This window comes from Pelodiscus sinensis, chromosome 15 (genome assembly GCF_052426305.1).
Source record: "Pelodiscus sinensis isolate ZL-2025 chromosome 15, ASM5242630v1, whole genome shotgun sequence".
Lineage (NCBI taxonomy): Eukaryota > Metazoa > Chordata > Testudines > Trionychidae > Pelodiscus > Pelodiscus sinensis.
In genome coordinates, this window is record NC_143066.1 from 35,645,076 (window position 1) to 35,668,779 (window position 23,704).

The 23,704-nt window shown below is 52.9% G+C and overlaps 2 protein-coding genes across 2 annotated transcripts; one reads left to right on the plus strand and one right to left on the minus strand.

Annotated features, from left to right (window-relative positions):
• The first annotated feature begins 5,492 nt into the window (after positions 1–5,492).
• Positions 5,493–8,532, plus strand: RASD1 (ras related dexamethasone induced 1). The gene is made up of 2 exons (XM_006126595.4): positions 5,493–5,891; positions 7,283–8,532. The coding sequence occupies exons 1-2, from the start codon at positions 5,606–5,608 to the stop codon at positions 7,831–7,833; spliced, it is 837 nt and encodes a 278-aa protein (XP_006126657.2). The 5' UTR covers positions 5,493–5,605; the 3' UTR covers positions 7,834–8,532.
• Positions 8,533–13,184: 4,652 nt separating this feature from the next.
• On the minus strand, positions 13,185–21,130 carry MED9 (mediator complex subunit 9). Its single transcript, XM_075899756.2, has 2 exons — positions 20,729–21,130; positions 13,185–14,002 (listed from the first exon to the last, which is right to left on the minus strand). The coding sequence occupies exons 1-2, from the start codon at positions 20,944–20,946 to the stop codon at positions 13,786–13,788; spliced, it is 435 nt and encodes a 144-aa protein (XP_075755871.2). The 5' UTR covers positions 20,947–21,130; the 3' UTR covers positions 13,185–13,785.
• Positions 21,131–23,704: the final 2,574 nt, after the last annotated feature.

Genomic DNA, 23,704 nt, shown 5'->3' on the forward strand with positions numbered 1-23,704 from the left:
CATCAGGAATGAAGTCCCTCCTGTTTAATGTTGTCATAGGGGCTAGGGGACTGGGACCCCGGATTTCAGGGTTCTGTTCCCAGCTCTGGGAGGAAGTGCAGCAGCATGGTTAGACTGGGAACCAGCATTCCACTCCCAACTCCACGAGGGGAGTTTGATCTAGTGGTTAGATCAAAGCGGGACTCCTGGGTTCTCCACGGGTTCTGGTTCTCCCCGGTGACTGAAAGCAAACTGCATCAGCCTCCTTCTGCCTCACCCCATCCGCTCATCTGTAGAATGTGCTAAAGACACGATGCTAGCCTCACCGGGCACGATCCAACGCAGAGCCAAAATGGGTAGCTGTGTAATAAACACCGTTACCCTCAGCGGGGTTAATAGCTGCCAGCAAGGGGAGAGCCAAAGACAATCACCAACCTTGTTAGACCCAATGGCTCTACCACATGCTTGCTGTCTGACTCAGCATATATTCACAAGCCGGGTGTGCTTGAAGGGACTCAGCGAACTCCCCGCGGGCGAGTGTTGCTTTGAACACCGACATTATATTTTGATATGCATCCGTTCGTGTTTTCTGGTTCATTTTGCAAATGTCTTCCGGCATTTTGTGTTGAGTAATGTCACAATCTGATTTATACTTGCACAGTTCATCCACGTGAACTGGGAGGTTTGTGGGGCTTCTGTGGGTTTTACGTGCCCAGACACTCTTGTCAGCCACCATCGACTGAATATTTTCTGGTGACTAGAAATCTGAGATTGTTACCAAGGTGGCACGAGGTAGAAATATGGTCCTGTGCCAACAATCAGCCCCGGAAAGGATCAGTATCAGAAGAGTGCCAGAGTTTGTATTTGAGATCAGAAGCAAAGACAGTCTTACTAGCATCTCCCACACTCAAGCGATATTTAACATCCCTAATTCAAACCGGTACCGTGGGATATCTTAACTGAATGGTTGATTAACCTCAGGAATTCTTATTGGTTACTCGACTATTCTATAGTCCCCGGGGGCGGGGCCGGCAGCCAGTGTGCTCCGGCCCCGCTCCCGAGGAGCCCCCTGCCACGCCATGCAGCAGCGCAGGGTGCCAGATGGGAGCTGATCCGCAAGGGGAGCCAGTTTTAAACCAGCTCCCCCCACAGACCGGCTGCCATTCACCCTGCGCTGCTGCCTCTGAAACAGAAGCAGCCATGCGGGGTGACAGCAGCCCCTGTCCAGAGGGGGTGGAGGGAAGGGACTGAGTTCCCGGATCTGGCACGAACCGGAACAAAGCCGGGCTGCCTGCCCGCCTGGTTCCTAATACACTTTAAATGCAGAGCCGCAGAGGGCGTAGGTCCCATCTCTGGCACGAGCCAGGACTGAGCCAGACTGCTGGCCACCCTGTTAAAAAATTTACTTGCAAAAGCAGGTGGAGGAAATGCATGTAGTCGATAGCACTAAATGATAAGGTTTTGCTTATCGGTTAATCGGCTACACTATCACATCCCTAGTTTGAAAGAGGCAAGGATTAACCCTGAATGGCAAAATCCCATTGATTTTGGGAGGAGAGGGCCATTTAGACAAGCTCAGTCATTATGCCTGAGAGGAACACAGCCCTGGATTTTAGGAACAAATGCAGAGTAGAAATGAGGCACAGATTTTTAAGGAGAAGGGTAATTAACTACTGGAGCCACTTACCTTGCAAGGTGGTGGATTCCCCCATCATAACGCCTTTAAATCAAGAATGGATGGCTTTTTACAAGGGCCACTCTAGCTCAAAGAGATGTTATGGGCTAGATCCAAAAATTATTGGTTGGGAGTCTCTGGCCTGTGCTACACAGATCAGATGAGCTGATCATCATGGTCCCTTTTGGCATTAAAATCTAGGAAATACAAGAAATATGGGACTGACGTGATCGGAAAGTCATTTGCAGGGCTTCTGCCCTGGAATGAATTTCACCCTCATGCAACACCCTGCTCACTGTTTATACTGCATGAACTCCCACCAGTTTGTTTACACACACACACACAACCCTCCCAGGCAGAAATCTCACAAAATCATCTCTCCTCCCACACGTGCTGCTAGCCTGGGCCCCGTCAGGACAGCTGCTCCCCCCTTTTGGGGGTGGTGCCAATCCCAGGTGTGGAAACAGGTGGCTGGAAAAGCCTGGGAACTGGAAAACTGGGAGCCTGGGAACCATACCCTGAAATATAACACGGTTGGATTTGCTTCACCAGTGGGTGAGAGGGCCCTGAACTGAGAGCTCCCTGGCCCTGGCTGATCCCACCTGAGCATGGTTAGCAGAAGTTATCCAGGGTGTGCTCAGCCTTTTCAGCCAGACAACATGGCTTCCCAACCAGCTGCACATTCCTGGAGGCCTCAAGAGGTGGTCTGGTCCGTTCTCCTGCACTGAGCTGGGATTAAATATCATGAGACCATCCCTGACAGGTGTTTGTCCAGTTCGTTCTTAAAACTTTCCAGTGATGAGGCTTCCACAACCTGCCTTGCTCACCTGCTTCAGAACTTAGCTCCCTCTTGACCAAGAAAAAGGCATCCTACTAACCCTGAACTGTAAACCCCGCCCCAGCCAAGAACTGCTCCAGAAATGGCCTGCCCCATAGTGGCAAAACACCCATAATGTGCCAGTTCAACAAGGAGTAATACATCCCCACAGGGGTCCTGAAACTATGGGGTACTTAAGCAAGCAAGTAGGTTCTATCCCTTTCTCGTCTGTTTAGATTCTAAATGCTTTCTAGACAGACCTATCTATTTCCCTGGCTGTGTCTACACTGGGCCACTTATTCCGGAAAATCAGCTGCTTTTCCGGAATAAGCTGCGAGCTGTCTACACTGGCCCTTGAATTTCCGGAAAAGCAACAATGCTCTACTGTACAAAATCAGCCGCTATTCCGGAAAAACTATTCTGCTCCTGCTCGGGCATAAGTCCTTATTCCGGAACACTGTTCCGGAAAAGGGCCAGTGTAGACAGCCCAGTAGTCTTTTCCGGAAAAAAGCCCCGATCGCAAAAATGGCGATCGGGGCTCTTTACCAGAAAAGCGCGTCTACATTGGCCACAGACGCTTTTCCGGAAAAAGGGCTTTTCCGGAAAAGCAGCCTGCCAATGTAGACGCTCCTTTTCCGGAAAAACTGAAAACGGAATAGTATTCCATTTTAAGCATTTCCGGAAATTCATGCCAGTGTAGACACAGCCCCTGTGTTTGTACAGCCCCTAGCATGCTGGACCCCGAACTTGCTTGGCACCACTGGAATCAACTTTGTTAACTGGAGAACTTCAATGTATGAGTCTGAAGCAGCTGACTTCAGTGGCACCGCTCCTGTTCATATACGTGTTGTGTGTACATTTTCAAAAAGAGCTTAGTAACTCAAAGGCCACATAAGCCCTGCAAATGCAGCAATGTGGCCCAGGGGCACCAACCGGCTGGAGAACTGCCCTAAAAGCCCTGACTGCAAACTTGCCGATTCATCAGGAGCTCCCTTGTGCTCGCTCCCCCAACCCCTTTAACACTTTAAAATCTCCCCACCCTTTCACATGCCAATGAATGGAGTTCAAGTTTTTTTTGTGGCTTGTGGTTCTGGCTTGGCTTGGGGCAATTTTGTTTCACATACTTTTTAATTTCTTGCTAACTTTGTCTTTTGGCAACTGATGATTCTTTCTCATCGCCTGCGTGGATGACTGCGTTTGAGGGGTTCCATAGGCTCACCTAACATCTCTTGACTTAGGTGTTTTTTGACCTATGCCCTCTTAATACACTTACATTGTTCCCAGGAAAAAGGAGGCACAAAGCGCCCTCTGCCACCCTCTAGTGGAGACACGCCCGCATTACAAGTCACATTCTGATCTCAGCATCTTTCTTCTTTTAAAAGCTTCCAAGGGTTAGCCGAGTTAGTCTGTAACAGGAGCAACTGAAAGAACAACAAATAGTCTTTAAGGTGCTACTAGTCTAACAAATCATGTAGATGGTATCATGAACTTTCATGGGTGCAACCCACTTCTTCAGATGACTGGAGTGTTAGAAGTCCAGATCCAAAAATAAATAAGGAAGGGGGAGGAAGAGAAAAAAGGAGGGGGAAAGAAGAAGCAGGGGAGGGGGGAGAGAGAGAGAGAGAGAGAGAGAGAGTGAGTAGATGGTTCAAATAGTTACAAGAGGCTGATAAGAACAAATAACCAACCAACCCAACAATGGAGGTGCTAAGTCATTGAGATGTGGAAGGTAGTGTGCAAGCCAGCAGATGTCTCTGTTCACACTATTTGCATAAGAATTAAACTTGTAAATGAAGTTAAGTTCCAATCCTTCCCTGTGTATTTGGCTTGTGGAATTAGTTTAATTCTTTTTTCTCTTTTTTTCCTCCCTCCTCCCCTTCCCCTATTTATTCTTGGATCTGGATTTCTAACATTCCAGTCATCTGAAGAAGTGGGTTGCGCCCACGGAAGCTCATGATACCATCTACATGCTTTGTTAGTCTTTAAAGGTGCTACTAGTCTATTTGTTATTTACGTTTTTTCTTCTTTTAGTTGTTTGTCCCTGTTTTGCGAAGCATCGTTTGTCTTAACATTTAAATACATGCAAATATGCAAAGCGGTTGGAACCACAGAGCTGCAGCAGCCGCACAGTAATAACACTGCACACAGCATAACGAGAGAGATGATCTTGCTTGCTTGTTGAAGATTACTTTATTTGCACTGCTCTCCCGCGGCGAGTGGCTTTTAGATAACAAAAAAGGAGCTAGGCTGCAATATGCATCGCAAACGTTTCCAACAAGCACAGTCAGGAGGACTGGAAAGTGTAATAGCTAGTAGGAAACAGTTTGCAGGGAAGAGAGGGTTCATAAAACATTGACCAGGTTTTTGCTGGACTGTTTTATTTCCAGAGCGAGAGGAAAATATACCGTAAAGGAAAGCACAACGGAAAAACAAACTTAATTCCCCATCTACCCATCCATGGGATCCGGGTAGAAATATGGATCTAAATTAAAATGGGGAAATCAGGGAGCAATTGTTATTGGAATAGGGTCCATAGGCGACACTGCGTTTGGAGGCTGAGTAGCTACACAGGGGGAGAGAAAGGCGCTTCAGGAGGTAGCCGAGTTAGGAGAGAGAACATCTGTGAGGGTAAATAAGTTATTCCTGTAGTTACTGTGAGTGACTAAGGGTGAAACTGACATGTATAAATTCAACTGGTCCCGCTCCCCTTTGAAATAATGTTAACGGCAAGTAACACCGAGTCCTCCTGTCTCTTGTGCTTGCAAAGCCTAATGATGCTCATTTGCATGTCATTTGCAAACAATAGCAATCGCTTCTTCCCCAGTCCGTGCTGCACTTTTCCCCGGCCAACTGCTTGGAAACTCTGCGCTGCCCACCTGCTCCAGCGCTGTAGCACGATGGTCCCCCCTCCTCCCCCAGCGCAAGCCGCCCCCCCCCCCCTCCGCCTCTGGAGCAGCCGGCCAATCAGCAGCCTCCCCGGGCTCTGACACTGCCGAGGGGCGGGCGCGCCCAGCTGTATATAAACCCAGCGGCGGCCGTGCCGGCTCACAGCGGACTCGCAGCTTGCATAGCGGACGGGCGCGCGTCCAGTGGCCGGCAGTTCCCCAGTCCCCACTTTGCCGCAGCCGCCTTCCATGAGACCCGCCGCCATGATCAAGAAGTTGTGCCAGAGCGAGAGCGAGCTGAACATCCCGGCCAAGAACTGCTACCGCATGGTGGTGCTGGGCTCCTCCAAGGTGGGCAAGACGGCCATCGTCTCCCGCTTCCTGAGCGGCCGCTTCGAGGAGCAGTACACGCCCACCATCGAGGACTTCCACCGCAAGTTCTACAGCATCCGCGGCGAGGTCTACCAGCTGGACATCCTGGACACGTCGGGCAACCACCCCTTCCCCGCCATGCGCCGCCTCTCCATCCTCACAGGTACGGGCCGCTTCGGGCCGGGGCAAGTTCGCCCTGTGCCCCTCCCCTACTGCCCGCTGAGATCCTGGGGGGGAGAGACAGCCCTGGGAATTCGCCCTGTGCCCCTCCCCTGCTGCCCGCTGAGATCCTGGAGGGAGAGAGACAGCCCTGGGAATTCGCCCTGTGCCCCTCCCCTACTGCCCGCTGAGATCCTGGGGGGGAGAGACAGCCCTGGGAATTCGCCCTGTGCCCCTCCCCTACTGCCCGCTGAGATCCTGGAGGGAGAGAGAGCCCTGGGAATTCACCCTGTGCCCTTTCCCTGCTGCCCTCTGAGATCCTGCGGGGGAAGGACACCCCTGGGAATTCGCCCTGTGCCCCTTCCCTGCTGCCCGCTGAGATCCTGGGGGGGAGAGACAGCCCTGGGAATTCACCCTGTGCCCCTCCCCTACTGCCCGCTGAGATCCTGGGGGGAGAGACAGCCCTGGGAATTCGCCCTGTGCCCCTTCCCTGCTGCCCGCTGAGATCCTGGGGGGGAGAGACAGCCCTGGGAATTCACCCTGTGCCCCTCCCCTACTGCCCGCTGAGATCCTGGGGGGGAGAGACAGCCCTGGGAATTCACCCTGTGCCCCTCCCCTACTGCCCGCTGAGATCCTGGGGGGGAGAGACAGCCCTGGGAATTCGCCCTGTGCCCCTCCCCTACTGCCCGCTGAGATCCTGGGGGGAGTCCCTGCTAGGAAATCTCTCTGGGCTACTTCTCCCCCTTGTAGAGGGATCGGGAGGGTGATTCCCCCCCCCCAAGGTGTTAGGAAAGCGGCCAAAGTCAGGATGGGTTTGGGGGGTGTTTACCCAACACCCAAGCAGAGGGGCTGGTGGAGAGCCCTGGAACCAAACTGTTAAGCCCTGTATGTGATGGAAACTCTCAAGCCAGGCGGTGTGGCTGCACCTCCCACCCATGCAGCTTGTGAGCCGCTCATGTCTCTCCCTCCCCCCCCCCCCCCCACTGCAATGTAAATCTAAAAGCCCAGCTGGGCTGCTGCTCTCCCCAACAGAACCCCTCCCAGTCCCTCCACCCAGGCCGGAATTCGCATGCAAACCCAGCAAGCAGCCAAGTTTGCAAACTTTGCTCCCAGGTTTGCTTAGGAAATAAAGGGGGAAATGCAAAGCGCCCAGTCGGGTGCCAGGGTTAATTAGGGTCCGTGTATAAATTACCTAGCCTGGATTTTGGTGGGGTTTTTTTTCGAGACCCTCTGCTCCCTTTGGAATCCTGAAACCACCCTCTAGGGCAGTAGGTAGTGTATGGACAGCACTTAGAAAAAGGGCTGAAGTTGGGGGGCTGACTGGGAACTGGGCTCTGCCTCCATCCAGAATCAGGTTCTAACGTGGCCTCCCTCTGTGCCCCCTCTCTTCTGCAGGCGACGTCTTTATCCTGGTGTTCAGCTTGGATAACCGGGACTCCTTCGAGGAGGTGCAGCGGCTGAAGCAGCAGATCCTAGAGACCAAGTCGTGCCTGAAGAACAAGACCAAGGAGAACATGGAGGTGCCCCTGGTCATCTGTGGCAACAAGGGCGATCGAGACTTCTACCGGGAAGTTGAGGCCCGGGAGATAGAGCAATTGGTCGGGCCAGACCCGAAAAAATGTGCCTACTTTGAGATCTCGGCCAAGAAGAACAGCAGCCTGGACCAGATGTTCCAAGCCCTCTTTGCCATGGCCAAGCTGCCCAGCGAGATGAGTCCGGACTTGCACCGCAAGGTCTCGGTGCAGTACTGCGACATGCTGCACAAGAACGCGCTCAAGAGCAAGAAGCTGCTGAAGGAAGGGGCTGAGGGCAGTGGAGGGGAAGCCTATGGCATCGTGGCCCCCTTTGCCCGCCGGCCCAGCGTGCACAGCGACCTCATGTACATCCGGGAGAAGGCCATCGGCAGCAGGCAAGCCAAAGACAAGGAGCGCTGTGTGATCAGCTAGGAGCCTCCTGCTGCCCCCTCCCTTGCCTTTTCAGAAGGGAGAGAGCCGGGGAGGGAGGGAAGCTTGTTTCATAACAAACTCTGGCTGCCCAGGAGTGACATCTGCCCTGGGGGCAGGTTACCTTCTGCCCGGGGGGGGATGACTTGCATTGGCTGTCCTCAAATAGACCCACTTTTGGGGAGCAATGGGAGGGCTGCTGCTGGGGATGCCCTCCCCCTGGAAGGGTGAGAGACGGAGGACTTTGAGCACAAATGTTGAGCCTGGGAGTGGAAAGACATTGACTTTGCCTTCGCCACCGAGGGCCAGCGCATTGCCTTATGGAAGAGACTTGGGGTGGGACAAGATGGTTTGGACTTGAGAAATCAGCCAACGTTGAGCTCTAGCAAGGGGCTTTGGCGTGTGTGTTTGCGTGCATTTCTATGAGCCAGGATTGCTGCAGGCGGACACTTTGGGCTGTTGCAAACTTCTGGCAGGCCCCTCCACTGGCCTCTCTTATGGAAGCAGACGTGGATGGGTGGGGGTCAAAAACTGACTTTTGTTTACATTTGTCTTGTCTGATTTTGGAGAGAGAAGCATTTAAAATAGGCACTTTATGTAGGGTAGTCTGTGTCCTGGACATGAACAAAACTGTATCCAAGTGTTTTCTACACTGTGTTAAGTTTACTATTTTTCTACAAAATAAAACTTTTTAAAAAAGTATCTGGTTCTGGGTTTGTCCTTAGTTCGTTGTCTCAGCATTATCAAAACACCTGGAGTCAAGCCAGACAACTGTGCTTACTTGCAATACGCCTGCAAATCAAAATCTTTACTCTACACCCTTCCTTTCCCTTCATTCCTAGGGCAAAGGTTCATATTACTGAAATGGCTTGACAAGCTTTAAGTTCAACATAACGAAAGTAACAAGCAGGAGGCGGTCAAATGAATCCTGCTGCTGAAACAGATGGCTGATTAGAAAAAGTTTTAGCCCAATTAAGTGGCATTGAACAATAGAGTGACATCTAGAGGGCAAATTAAAGAAGTGAAATAATATAGTTGCCCTACTAGTATTTATGATCACATGCAGAAGCAAAATGCAGGACAATGTAGCACTTTAAAGACTAACAAGATGGTTTATTAGATGATGAGCTTTCGTGGGCCAGACCCACTTCCTCAGACCCATTTCTATCACTGATCACATGCAGACATTTGTCATAGGATAGTGGGTAAAATGAGATGACACACCTTCATAATAAACTAAATTGCTCATTCATGACAAGGGCTCCTAGGACCAGACACTACAGTGATAAAGTTTTGAAATGTACATGCAAGTCAATAATTTATAGAAACTTGCACCGAGAGAACTTGTTTCCTTTGCAACACCCCAAAAGGAAATATTCCACTTTTTTAAAAAAAACACACCCCACCCTACACTTGCATGTGAAAGACTTACTGCTAAAAGTAACAGCCAAGACTGCCCAAACAGAGAGGCTGCGTCTAGATTGGCATGATTTTCCACAAATGCTTTTAATGGAAAAGTTTTTCCGTTAAAAGCATTTGCGGAAAAGAGCGTCTAGATTGGCACGGACGCTTTTCCACAAAAGCACTTTTTGCGGAAAAGCATCCGTGCCAAACTAGACGCGGTTTTGCGCAAGAAAGCCCCGATCGCCATTTTCGCCATTGGGGCTTTTTTCTGCAAATGCTTTTGCACAAGAGGGCTAGTGTAGACAACGCGGTATTGTTTTGCACAAGAAGGCTTTTGCCCGAACGGGAGCAGCATAGCATTTCCGCAAGAACACTGACAATCTTACATGAGATCGTCAGTGTTCTTGCAGAAATTCAAGCGGCCAGTGTAGACAGCTGGCAAGTCTTTACACAAAAGCACCTGCTTTTGCAGAAAAACTTGCCAGTCTAGATGCAGCCAAAGGAAATAGGAAAGGACTAACTCACCCCGGCTAGTTTGCAGCCCTGGAAAATCAGCCCTACAGTGGCTTTGACTAAACCCCATGTTTTCTGCTGATTGAGATCTGCAGAGGCTAGTGGTACTTTGCTTACTTGGCATTTTCAGTTTCCCTGTTACGGCCCTTGCCTGCCTCCTCAGAAGTAGGGGGTGAGAAATATTTTTAAGGAAAATGTGCTTATGAAATCACAAACAGGCAAGAAGATAGCACCTGAAACAGCTTTTAATACATTTAAAAAAACCCTGGAGTTTAAGTGGAAGACATCACTTTCACCTGCGAGTCCTCATTTCTTCAGACGATTCTTCTGTCTCTTCAGCATGTGCACTTCTCACCGGAACATATATTGAAAACCAAATGGATTATTTCTCCATTTGAAATAGATGCCAAGTGTGCTGATCTTAGATAATGGTGGGTAGGGCATGTTCTGGTTCGCTGAAATGAGACAGGTTTATCCCTGTGCCACATTTCTGTCTTCCCAAAGAAAAGAGCTTAGTGCTATTTTAAAATGGGGGTACATGGAACAGCTTTTATACTAACCAAGCTCCTGGGAATTTGACTCTACTACGGGCAGGGCCACTGTTCTGAGGCAGGCCACTTTCCTGCTGGCTGGTAAAAGGAAAGCCATGTTAAAACAAATCTTGTTGCTGTTCTTAGATAAAGCTCATTTGTATAATGTCCCAGGGACTCTACTGGCTTCTCTGTGTCCTTGTGTTTATAGGCAAATAACCCTCATTGTAGTGACTGGCACAAGGTTTGAACATAATTTATAAGGGTACTTCATAAGAAAGGCTGGGATCCAGCCAATGCTGGGCACACACACTTGCAACTGCACACAACATTTTTATTACCCAGTGAGATCCAGTGCTACTTGAGCTAGCCCCTCATAAATTGTGTTTACCTCCATATTCCATGGACGGGGCAGGTAGACAGCAGGAAATTCTGACCCAGGACTCAGCAAACTGCCCCTTGCTCTCTTAACATGATCCAATGCTCAGCAATTTGCAGGCACTGTCACGGGAGTTGTGTTCTGTTACTTCCACAGGAACCCACTGGGACGGGTGTTACTGCCCTGAAGCCACCGTGTTTGCCTCAGGGATGAATCAGACCCCACACACTGTGCTATTTTAAGTGGGTACCACTAGGTTCTCACACCCCCTGCCTACACTGACGCTGTAGCCAACGGCCCAGTCCACCACTCCTCATAGCCCTGCTCCAAGTGTAAGCCACACACCTGCTGGGTGTGATGTACTGTCCCATCTAGCGGCACCAAGACCACCTTACAGAGAGAATAATGAGTCTGCTCTACAGCCTTTTGACTCTGATTAGGGGGGAGTGTTCATGTAACACCGACAAGCAAAAGTCTCTGGCCTTTGGAATGTTGCTGGGGGAAGAGGAATTTGCTTCTCCGGAAAGCAAAGTAAACACAGGCCTGGCTAATGCTCTAATCCGCAGGCATTGTGCAGGCTTCCTCTCCCCCCAGCCAATACACCTCAGTCTTGGTCAAGTCCCAGGTGCCCCTGGAGCAGAGACCAGCTGTGGTGCAGGAGGGTGTGATAGCCACCGTGGCCATGGGGTGAAGGAAATAAACCCACAATTGTTTTTATACTGGCATCTAAGGTAGGGATGTAATAGTACAGTCGATTAATCGATAAACAAAAGCGTATCGGTTAATGCTATCGACTACATGCATTCCCCCCACCCCCAGTAAATGTTTTAGCAGGTGGGTCAGTCCTGGCTTGCACCAGCTCTGGGACCTACCCCTTCTGCAGCTGTGCAGGAAGCCCGGCGGCTAGGAGTGTATCAGAGGCAGCAGGGCGGAGCAGGAGTGCACTGGCTCCCCACCCTTGGGGACTACAGAATAGTCGAGTAACCGATAAGAATTCATGAGGTTAATCGACAATTCAATTAACCGACATTTAACATCCCTCGTCTAAGGCAAACTTCACTCCCATGGCAGGACCCTGCCTTTAAAGAGGAGTCACGGCCGGGTCTCAAGAAATGAAAGGAGAGAGGCCTTAATCCAATTCCCAGCCTATCTATGGGCCAAATTCTTCCCTGGTGCAGCTCTGAGACTTGCATGGCCCCATTGCTGCTAGTGGGCTATAGGGCTAATCTCCTTGGGGCCAGTTTGCTAAATATTTGCCGGGGTCCACGTATCCTGCACAGGATCTGCGCCAAGCGTGTCACCTCCACCTGCAGCTGGTGGGTTTAAACATAGCAGAGGGCAAGTGCCCCAAATGCAGGAAGAGGTCCGTGGAGGCAGGCAGCAGCTCCTGCCCTGGATTAAAGCAGTCTGGGTATGCAGCTGACCAGCCAGGCTGGAGCCAGAGTCTGCTCTCAGCTTGGCTGGTGGAAAGTGCAACAACCGCTAAAGCCAACAGCATTCACCAGACTGATCCTAGGGCAGCCGGGAGTGACACTGTCTAGATGACGTTCTTTTTCCGGAAAATGGAACGCCGATTGCAAACCGCCATGTGTGTTCCTTCTTAGAGGCTTTTCCGACATTTGGCCCATCCCTTCTTCCTCGTGAAACGAGGTGTACAGGGATGCTGAAAAAAGGTGTCTGTTCTTCCCAAAAAAATTTGGACCTGGCAGTTTTTCCGGGAGACTTCTGGAATCCCAGAAGAACTCTGGAGTCTAGATGTAGCCTCTGTGAGTTGGGGATCTAGGCACGCCCCCCCATTAGCTTCTCATCAGAACTAAGCACTAATCACCCCTCTAACATTTCCAGCCTCCTTCTGCTAAGCTGCTCCGCCCCCACCCTGCTTTTCGAAAACCAGTGGAAGGATAAAACACCCAGACCAGCCCCTGTGCTTCTGGAATCATCTCCCAGTTAGGGATGTAATAGTGTCGTCCATTAACCGATAAGCAAATGCTTATAGGTTAATGCTATAGATTACACGCATTCTTCCCCTCCACCCCAGCAGTAAATTTTTTAGCAGGCTGGCCAGCAGCCCAGATCAGTCCTGGGTTTGGGACCTACTCCTGCTGCAGCTCTGTATTTAAAGTGTATTAGGAGCCAGGCAGGCAGGCAGCCTAGCTCAGTTCTGGCTCCAGGAGCTTAGCCCACCCTGGACAGGGGCTGCTATCACCCAGTGCTGCTGCCTCTGTATCAGAGGCAGCAGTGCGGAGAGACAGGCAGCCAGTTCACGAGGGGAGCTGTTTTTTAAAGTGGAACCCCCCGGCACCCTGCGCTGCTGCCTCCGATACAGAGGCAGCAGCGTGGAGTGACAGGGGGCTCCTAAGAAGTGGGGCTGGAGCACACTGGCTGCTGGCCCCGCCCCCACCCCTACCCCTGGGGACTATCGAATAGACAAGTAACCGATAAGAATTCATGAGGTTAATCGACGATTCAATTAACCGATATTTAATATCCCTACTCGCAGGCTCAGTACAGACACAAGAAAGGCCTCACAAGGTTTCCAAATTTTTACTTGGATCATCTCAGATACAGCATCACTTATTCTCCCCTCCCCCACAAAAAAGGGGGAGGGTGTAAATACAAAAGCAGTTGAAACCAATCCTCTCTCCCCAGACACATGCTCTGGAGGGGGGAGCTATGTCCACTGTTTCTTGGGAGCAGGCCAGCAAGTTCCCTTCTGCTCTCGTCGGTCCCTTTACCACTCTGCCCAGAGCCAATTTGCACAAAAGGGAAGAAAACGCCCCCTCTTTCTGGCTGCCGGCAGTAATGCAACCACCAGATAATTTACTCCTGAGAGCGAGGGGGAAATGCAATCGCTCCTGCTCACTTGCATTAAAAAAAAAAAAAAAAGAGAGAGACACACTCCAGACCAGCTCTGTATAAATACACGCAGTCTCAGCAGATCAAAGCGAACGTACCACTGCAATCATCATGCGTCAGGTACACAATGTTCTCTCGGGTTAATGTCACATGGCTGCGATCTACACAGCAGCAAGGTGGTAGGAAGAGACAGAAAAGAAGGGGAGGAGGGCATCTCCCTTTCCCCTGGAGCCTCAGACCCCTGCAGCAGAGTCTTGTCCCATCCCGTCCCTGCTACTCCTTGGGGATTTCAAACATGCAAAGACTCTTGTATTTCTGCAGCAGTTCGTTCTTGGTCCGGACTTGCTCCCTCAGGCTGTGCAGCTGCTGCTGCTGCTGCTCGGGGCTCACACCAATGCCGGGCATGGCGCTGATCATCTTCCGCATCTCCTGGAATTTGGTCTTGAGTTCATTCAGCACCTGGTGGACGTCCTGGCTGTCCTTGTCCATGCTGCAGAGAGGCAGAGAGCAGAGATGGCGATTCACACCGAGCATGGGACAGGTTCACGGGGCGGCAGCCGCATCCACCTGCTGGAATCCGTCGGGAGCGAGTTCGCCCCGCCGCCCTGCCCACACCAGGAATAGTGAGTGACACATGCCCGCTTGACATGCCCCGCCCACACATGCGCACCAGGAATAGTGAGTGACACATGCCCGCCTCTGACATGCCCCGCCCACACATGCGCACCGGGAATAGTGAGTGACACGTGCCTGCCTCTGACATGCCCCGCCCACACATGCGCACTGGGAACAGTGAGTGACACATGCCCGCCTGACATGCCCCGCCCACACATGCACACCGGGAATAGTGAGTGACACGTGCCCGCCTCTGACATGCCCCGCCCACACATGCACACCGGGAACAGTGAGTGACACGTGCCCGCCTCTGACATGCCCCGCCCACATGTGCCATGTGTGGCACACATGCCCCCGCCACACGTGACATGCTCCGCCTCTGACACGCCTGCCGACAGCCCCGTTAAGTGATGCTTCCCCTCCCCCTCCAGCCACACGACTGCTCTCGTTCACTGTCTTGCTGCACTGTGTGCACACCCAGGGAGACACACATGGGTCAGGAGGAGATGGCTTGAGGCGCTAATGACACCATGAATCAGAGCAACTTTTTCCCGTTACACTCCTCCCTCCCCCTACAGAAGTCCTGTATCCCCACCATGTTGCTCTGGCTAGAAAGACCACGTGTGGACCCCCTCAATGGCATCTGTGGGCCAGTCAGAGCGTGTCACCACAACATGGTGCTCACTGCCCCCGCCCCTGTGGTGCCGGCCCCACCCGTCCTCACTCCCCCTCCCCACGTGCATGTCTCTCTTCCCGGCTCAGAGGGCGAGTCTGCACCGTGCCCCCACTGCCCTGGCAGCCAAGCAGAGACGCCGCCGGGCTACAGGCCTAGATGGCCTCTTCCAGACCCAGCTTCTGGGACTGGCGCTGGCGGGCCCCGCCTCCTGTGGCGTGTTCCACATCAGCATGCAGGAGAGAGACTGGGGGGAGAGGCAGGGACCAAGAGAGCTGACACTAGCCAGGCTCAGGCCAGGGAAGCTGTGCGGGCGCTTTTTTCCCCTAGAAAGCTCTGCTAATGCCCCTCATTCCCGACCCGCAGCCCAACACGCCCTGGTGCCCCTTACACTGCTCCACCAATGCGACGCTGCAGCTGCTCCCTCTATCGCTACGCCCAGCTCTGCACAGCATGGGATAAAGTCGGGTGTGAGGCAGCACTGTCCAGCAATCAGGGACTCGGAAGATCCAGCCTGCCAATGACCTGCTAAGGGATGCTGGGCAAGTCACCCATCTGTGCCTCAGTTTCCCCTCCCCACCCTTTGCCTGTCTTCTTTGCTTAGACTGTGGGCTCTTCGGCACAGGGTGCAGTCTCCTCGTACGTGTATGTACAGGGTCTCGCACGATGGGGCTCTTCGGGGGCTGTAATAAAAATAATTAATACACAACAGCATCCCTGGTAGCGGACAGGAATCCAGTGTGCTCTGCCACTCCAGCTAAGAACAAGTTCCTGGAACTAAAAAATAAGCCACGCCAGAGAAAACGGCACTCCGCAGACTCCACAGGCCTCGCACTGCAAGGGGACATTAACACACCCACCAAGGTGAAGCAAAGGCCTCTTTTAACAACACCACGCTGCTTCCCTCAGCTTGTGCCATTTTTTTAAACAGCCGCCTCGCTTCACGCCGGGACAGCTTGTTCATTAGTGTCTGCGTTGCCATTGTTAAGGCTTAGCAAAGTCTCACCTGGCTATGGGGAGCAGGCGAGAATTTGCTTCTCTGCTTTGTGAAACAACTGCTAATGGGTACAGGGGGGTTGGAAAGGCCTTTGAAAACCAGAAGCCAGGACTAAAAATAAAACCGGCTTGGCATGGCAGGGGCAGAGGGGGACGCAGTGTTAACTTTGAGGAACAATGACATGGCCCAGAGGGAAACATTTAAGCAGCTGGTGCCTGCTGGTTTGAATATTCATTCTTTCCAAGCTTATTCAGGTAGGGCGTTTTACCAGCAAACTATTCATCACTCCCTTGTACGTAAACCGGCAGCTGGATGCTGTGAACGAGCTGTCAGCGAGCAGGCCTCTAAAGCAGAGTCAGCCCTGGAGAAACGTCGGGTAGAACGGAACGACTGCAGGGCGGTCCCTTCAGAGGGAACCAAGTTCATCGAATCATTGGCTGGCCCCATCCTGCTCTCACGCTGGTGTCACTCAGCTACCTGAGAGAAATAAGGCCCTACATGTCCGCACCAGTCTGTGGAAAGACTCCCACTCAACGAAATTCGGATTGAGCCCCGAGAGTGGTGGAGCTGGCAGACCTGTTCCGACTGAAATCCCCGGGATTGGGACAATCGGAATGGGAGCCGGTCCTTGAATGTCGGTTAGTTTACAACCCCCATCCCCAGCGACACTGGAGACGGGAGACGCCCTAGCTGTCGTGCAAGTCCTGACTTTGTGGTGCGCAGTTGTTTGAAGGAGGACTCAGTTGCAACCTGCCTGGGTTATGAAGGCCTTCTCCATTGCACAGGCTCCTCGGCTGTCACTCGGATGAAGCCTAACTCTCCAATGAACACAAGAACAGCCCTACGAGTCAGACCAAAGGTCCATCCAGTCCAGGGTCCTGTCGGCCAACACTGGCCAACGCCAGGTGCCCCAGAGGGAGTGAATAGAACAGGGAACCCTCACAGGATCCTTCCGCTGTCACCCATTTCCAGCCTCTGACACACAGAGGCTAGGGACGCCCTTCCCGTCCATTACGGATGTTAAAATGGTGATTATCTGGCGAATTATGTAGTTGACAAAATTTGTATCGACTACACAATTAGTCAATAAGGGGGCCCTCCGCAGAGCGGCTGCGGGAGCCAGCTGGAGATGGGACTTGCACCAGCTCTGAATGGCTGTAGCTCTGCATCTTAAGAGATGCTGGGCGCAGCGTCCCTGACCGGTGCAAGCCAGGACTGATCAAGCCAGATCCAGCAGCCCCTGCCCGCAGCCAGCCAGGGGCTCCGTGAATAGGGGCTGCTTGGGGGCAGCACCCTCTGTCCACAGGAGGCCCCAGCTTCCCACTGGGACCTCCCGTGAACAGGGGCTGCTGCTGGAGCAATCTCCGCTCGCAGCAAGCCTCGGCCTGCTGTGGGCTGAGGCTGCTTTGCAGCAGCCTCCCCTATCCCCCCACCCCTGTTGCCTCTGATAAAGGCAAGGGAGGGGCAGGTGGCACTGCAGAGACGGTGCTGGGGGGGAACTAGCTTTTAAGGTAATTGCCCCCCCTCCCAGCACCAGCTCGTTTCCACCCCCACCTTGCTGCCTCTCATACAGAGGCAGCAAGGGGGGGCAGGAGGCAAGTGAGCAGTCGAGAACTCCATTTGACTACCCAATAAGCATAAGCTTATCGGGTAGTCGAATAGTTAACTATTCGCTTACATCCTACTGCCCATCTTGGATAATAAGTATTGATGGACCTAACCTCCATGAATTTATCTAGTTCTCTTTTGAACTGTGTTAAAGTCCTAGTCTTCACAACATCCTCTGGCAAGGAGTTCCACAGGTTGACTGTGCGTTGCGTGAAGAAAAACTTCCTTTGCTTTGAGAGCGGTCAGAGAGAGGCTGGCTGCTAAAATCATGCTGGATTTGACATTGGTGAGTGGATGGTCATCGGAGAGACTGCAATGAGACACCTGGGGCCTTTCATCTCTTGGTCACAAGGTGGAACAAGTCTCAGCCCAGTTTCCAGCACAGAAAAACACACCACTAAGTCGTTCCAACACTTGTTGACTCCACTGGAGGGAGGCGGGAGATACAAAGAGGACACCTTGTTTTCTTCCCCCCTCCTCTTCTCTGTGCTCTCTACTGTGATGCCCCATGTACCGAACTTCCACAGCCTGCTCATCCCACCCTGCATGGCCGCCAATGAGATCTTCCCTGGAACTCCCCCCTCCCACAACACCCACCCACCGTGGCTTCAAAGCAACCACGTCAGTGATTCCCTCTCCTGTGTTACCCGGCGTGTCCTGCTTTCCCTGTGCCTGCCCATCAAGTTACAAAGCCTCTGCGCACACCTACCCTGCAATTAGACACCCACGGCTGGCCCATGTCCCGTGGCTTGGGCTCAGGCTAAGAGGCTGTTGAAACTGCAGTGTAGACATTCGCCCTGGGGCCCACCCCCCTTTACTAGTCCCCGCAAAACAGGGTTAAGGCACAAGGAAGGGGCAGGAGTTGGCACTGCCACCCTCTGCGCTGACCCTGTTCTGTGCAGACCGAGTGGTGTTCAGTGTTCACAGCCGTTAAAGCAGCCCTGATTTCACACCAACAAAACATGTGAAAAGGTGTGAAAAGGGGCCGAAAATAGTCAGCATGTCAGGGCTGGAAATACTCAGGTGGGCCCAGATCTGCTCAGGGTTAGGGATGTAAAATTTCAATTAACTGGCTAATCGAATAGTCGATGCAGTTTAAATTGCAGGGCTGTTGCTACACTTCAAAGGTGAAAGCGCTGTGGGGGGGAGGGGAGACTCAAGCAGTGCCCCCCTGACCCCATGCTCCCCGCAGCATTTCAAAGTGGCGGCGCCGCATGGAGCCCGGGATCAGCTGGGAAGTCCCCAGCTGACCCCGGGCTGCATGCGGCATTTCAAAGTGGCAGCACCATGTGAAGCCCATAGTCTGGCCCCGGGCTCCACACAGCGCTGTCGCTCTGAAGCGCCCCCTTGTCTTTCCCTGCCCCTCGCTGCCTCTCTCTCATTGAGGGAGCAAGGGGGAGGGAGCGAATAGTCAACTAGCGTGTCGACTAGCGTGTCCGATATGCATTTGCTCATCAGATACTTGACTAGTTGTTCCCATCCCTGCTCAAAGTCATTATACATCCTGAATCAGGAGGAGGAAATCCCGATCACTGCCATTAGACCAGGGGCCTCAAACTCCCGGCCTGCGGGCCAGTCCCAGTGGGAGCGATGCTCGATCTGGTTGGGATAGATGGGGAAGCTGTCCATCACATGGCACCCATCCCTAGAGCACACAGCTTTGGGGTTCATGAGGGGTGGGGACTGGCACCCCCCAAACTCTCTATGGTGGCTCCAGCCCGGTGATGCCCAAAGCTGAGTGCGTGGGAGACGGGGTGCCAAGGGAGGAGAGGGACGGGCGATGGCAGAAAGGGGCGGGGCTCACGGGCAGTAGTGACAGCCCTCCCGCCCCTAGACATCCCTAGCTGAACTGCACAATCACTCCAGCCCGGACTGGCGGGAATTTGAGACCCCTGCATTAGATGATCCACCCCTTCTCTTCTTACAAAGCTAGACCAAGGCGCTGACCAGACCTCTGAAGTGAGGAATGTGCATTTGTCCGGCACAATGAGATGAAACTCAGATCCTAAGCAGACACTGATTTTTAGATATTGGGTATACATGCAAGCATGGCACAGCTACTGAATGCGACTGAATCCGGATGGAAAAACGCCCCCAATTTAAAAACTTATTTCTGGGTGGGAGTCAGATGAGGCTCCTTTGAACACAGTTGTAGGGATGTGAATGGTTAACCAGTTACGGGGGATGGAGCAGCCCCCTCCCCTCATTTAATCAGTTAAGCATTATGTTTAACCAGTTAACTAATTAAACAGGATTTTAAAATTCCTATGCAGAAGACCTGACAACTTGAGACAAACCCTCCCGGAAACTATGGGCCTGCTTGTCAGCAGGTGTAAATTCCACAGTGGCAACCCTGATTTACCCCAGTGGAGACTCTGGCCCACAGCATCAACTCCAGCAAGGTACAACTGGATCTAGATGCACCAAAAAGGATAACAACTTAAAACTAATTCAGTGTGGCGTTAAGTGGCTGCATGAAATCAAAGCAGCGGGTAGAACCAAAGGCCTTGCGGAAGGAATTCCATCACCCCCGTTGCAGGAGCGTTCTGTACGGCCATGCACAGGAACTCCCATCACCTTCCTTGTTCCAAGTGACTTATGGTACCCGCCAGGGATGCCTGACCCCAGATGGCCATGCTGCTAGGCTCCAGGTAACATGTTAGACTAGGATGCCCTTCCCTGCTGACAAGGAGGTGGGCCCAAGACCTGGCCTTGAATGGCGCCTCAAGCAGAGCTTTGGCTGTCCTGTGTAGTGCGGTTGATGCCTGGGGTGATCAGGGGACCCAGGATGGAGAGGCTCCCCATCCTCTAATTCCCTGCTTGTGCCATGAGGTACAGGAGAGACAGCCAATGAAAGCTGGGAGGGGCGGGGGGACCCCTAGTGATCTCTGCACTTTGGAGAGAAAAAGATCCCCAGCTTGTTAAAGGGCAAGGGAAACCCCAGCGAGATCTCTGCCTCAGTCCCATAGGATACCCAGAGATCCCGCCCCCTCCCTCCCCCGGAGCGGGGTGCTGGAGGGGGCCCCCCAGGAGGAATCTCTCCCTCCCCTGGAGCGGGCGCCCGGGATCTCTCCCCCCAGGGAACGGGGCGCTAGGGGGGCCCCCCAGGGGAATCTCCCCCTCCCCTGGAGCAGGGCGCTGGGGGGGGGGGCGCCAGGGGGAATCTCTCCCCCCCGGAGCGGGGAGCTAGGGGGAGTGGGGCGCTGGGGGGGGCTCCCGGGGGAATCTCTCTCCCCCCCGGAGCCGGGTGCTGGAGGGCCCCCCCCCCGCGGGAATCTCTCCCCCCCCCCCGGAGCCGGGTGCTGGGGGGGCAGGCACGTTACCATTTGATGATATCATGGACTAGCGGCAGGAAGGAGAAATCCTCCTGGCCCGGCTGCTGGGGCGGCGGCGGCTGCTGGGGCTGCGGCTGCAGCGGCGGCTTCTGCTCCCCCGCCGGCTCCGGGGGCTGCGGCGCTTGGGCCGGGGGCGGCTGCTGCTGCGGCGGCGGCGCCTGCTCCTCCGCCGGCCGCACCCCGGCGCCGGCCCCGCCCGTGGCCATGCTCCCTGCCCGGGCCCTGCCGCCCGTCGCGGCCAATGCGCGTCCCAGGCCCGGCCCCGCCGGCTCCGCTCTTGCGCGTCAGACGCGAGAGGAGGGACAGCCTGGGGGAGGCTGTTCCCAGGGTTCAGAGCCAGGCCCCCTCCCCGCCTTCTCCTGGGGCCCAGCGCCTTTGTCAGCCCCCCTGGGCCGTGCAGGGGACAAGCAGTGGGGTCTGGGGCAGGGTGCAGTCTGCTCAGCTGTCTGCACATTGCCCAAAAGCTTGGCCTCTTGTCACCCCCGCCTGGAGAGGGGGTGGGTGGCACCCTCCCTGAGCAATTCTTGGCAGGTTGAACCGCTCTACTCTGGGTATTCTCCCCGCTGGCAAACCCGGGGTCTGACGTGAATTTAGTTGCCGGATGTCCACATAGCACCGTGGTGGCAAAGTTTCCCGCGGTCCCATAAAGTTTGTTCGCAGCCACCCGTCCTGGCCTTCCGTGTTCTGTGCTGTTGTTTAGCTCTAATTTAACCCTAACCGTCTTCTAAGAGCCCAGTAAGCAGGGGAAGTGTTGGTCATGCTGCTAGACAATATTGACCTCCTGTGGGCCAGCAAATTCTCTGGTTCCGCACCAGAATCAGGGTCCCGGACTAGAGAGATTCCCGGCCTAGACAGAATCAGGGTCCTGGATTAGAGAGATTCAATCTAGCGTGGTTTTTGTGCAGTCTGACATCTTCGCCTCCTCAAACTCTTCCTCGTTTGAGGTTAATTTTCAGTCGTTTTAAAAGGCCTGCCCTTGAGGGAGGATTTTTGCCATGCGTAGGAATCAATTTTAAAGCCCCCATGTTTTCTGCGTTATTTTTGTGTGGCGCCCACAAAAAATGAAAGGGAGCTAGTTCTGCAGCAGCGTTAGCCAGCCCGATAGCTGGGGGAGCGTCAGCCTCAAAGCCTAGTGTGTCACCCCTGGTTTGTGCATTAGCGAGTTGGGCTCAACAGTGCTGAAGATTGTACACAGAGAGCTATTTATAAACAGTTCTGTTAGGAGCCCACAATTAAATGCACCGATATGAAATAGAGATGAACAGGTGGGGCACTGGTACCACAGAGAAGGACCTGGGACCTATAGTGGATTATATACTGAATATAAATCAGCCGCATCATGGTGTTGCGGAAAAGGCAACTAGTGTGCGGCGATGTATTAACAGGAGGGTGATGCGTAAGGCATGGGAGGCTATCATTTTGTCTGTGCGGCACTGCTGAGACATCAGCTGGAGTATGGTCTCCCGTTTTGGGGGCCGCATAAAGATGTGGACCAATTGGAGAGAGTCCAGAGGAGAGCAGCAGAAATGATAAATAGTTTAGAAAATGTGATTTGTGACTAGGGATGTGAATGGTGATGCTTACCAGCTATGGTTAAACGGTGGGGGGCCTGTTGCGAGTGGGGGTGCTCCAGCCCAGCCGTAGCATCCTCAGCCTGTGGCAGATCCCAGCTGGTGTGCCACAGGCAGGGGCGCATCAGCCTCGCCAGAGCAGCCCTCACTCATGGCAGGCCCAGCTTGCCCGGAACACCCCATCCCCATTTTAATCGGCCAGGCTGAGTAGCCAGGCTTGCCGACAGGGAGACAAAGGAAGCAGTCGTCCCGGGCCTGGCTACTGCAGCAGCCGTGGTGGCCGGAGCCCCAGACTTTTTAAATTGCGACTGGAGTGCTGCACAGTATGCTCTGCATGGCTCTGAGGGATGGCTGCCCGAGCCCCGCCCCTTCCAAGATCCTGCCGCTTCCTTCCAAGGCCCCACCCCTTCTGGGGATAGGGAGCCAGCCTCCTCTCCCTTGCCTGGGGGCCTGCAGAAGCTGCCAGCCTCCCTGTGGATGGCATTTGAATCTCTCATGAGCAGCTGCATAAGTGCACAGCTTACAGGGAACACCGTTACTCGTTTTCCTTTGGTGGGACTCTGACTTAGCCTGGGATAACCAGTTTAGATAGTCTGTAACGGTGCTGAGATGTGGTGCACAAAGTGCCTCAGAGATAGGAATTTTTATTTTATCATGGAAGGTGATTGTAGTTAAATTAGTTCAGGGGAAGAAAACAACGATAACAATTTAGCACCTTACCTGGAAGCCTTTACAAACCCACAGCTCCAATCAATAGCTATTTTGTCTTTGATAACAAAGGCCGCAGCTGCACTGGGCAAAACTGCAAACTCTTTCCATCCTGTTCCACTGAACCGGGGTTATAACAGATGGGAAGGGTACCATAGACACAACACCAGCTGCAGGCTTGGGACTGTAATGAAGGGGTACGGGAAAAGTAAAGGTCTCAAGTGAGTGCAATATAAATAGAAAGGAAAAAAAGACTTTCACTTTCAAGTCTTGGACTATGTCTAGACTGCATTGTTTTTTTGGGATACCTCCAAGGAACGCATCCACCTTTTTGGAAAATTTTTTGAAAAAGCAGAAGTGCTCTTTCACCATCCTTGTAAACCTCGTTCTATGAGAAATAAGAAACGGCTCGAAAGAGTACTTTTTTCTGAAATTTTTACGCTGTATAGACGCACCAAATTTCGGAAGAGCCTGGGTGACAGTGGAGGGATCATGTGAGGACGCTGCGTACCACAAATTGCATATCTTTTTCTGATTTAACACTGCAGTCTAGACGTAGCTTTGATATGATCCAAAGCTCAGTGAAGTCAATAGAAGGCCTCCCTTTAAATGGAACTTGGATTAGGTCCTAAGAAAAACTATTCCTTTCTCATTTGGTATAATAACACTAACAATCATGGGTTGG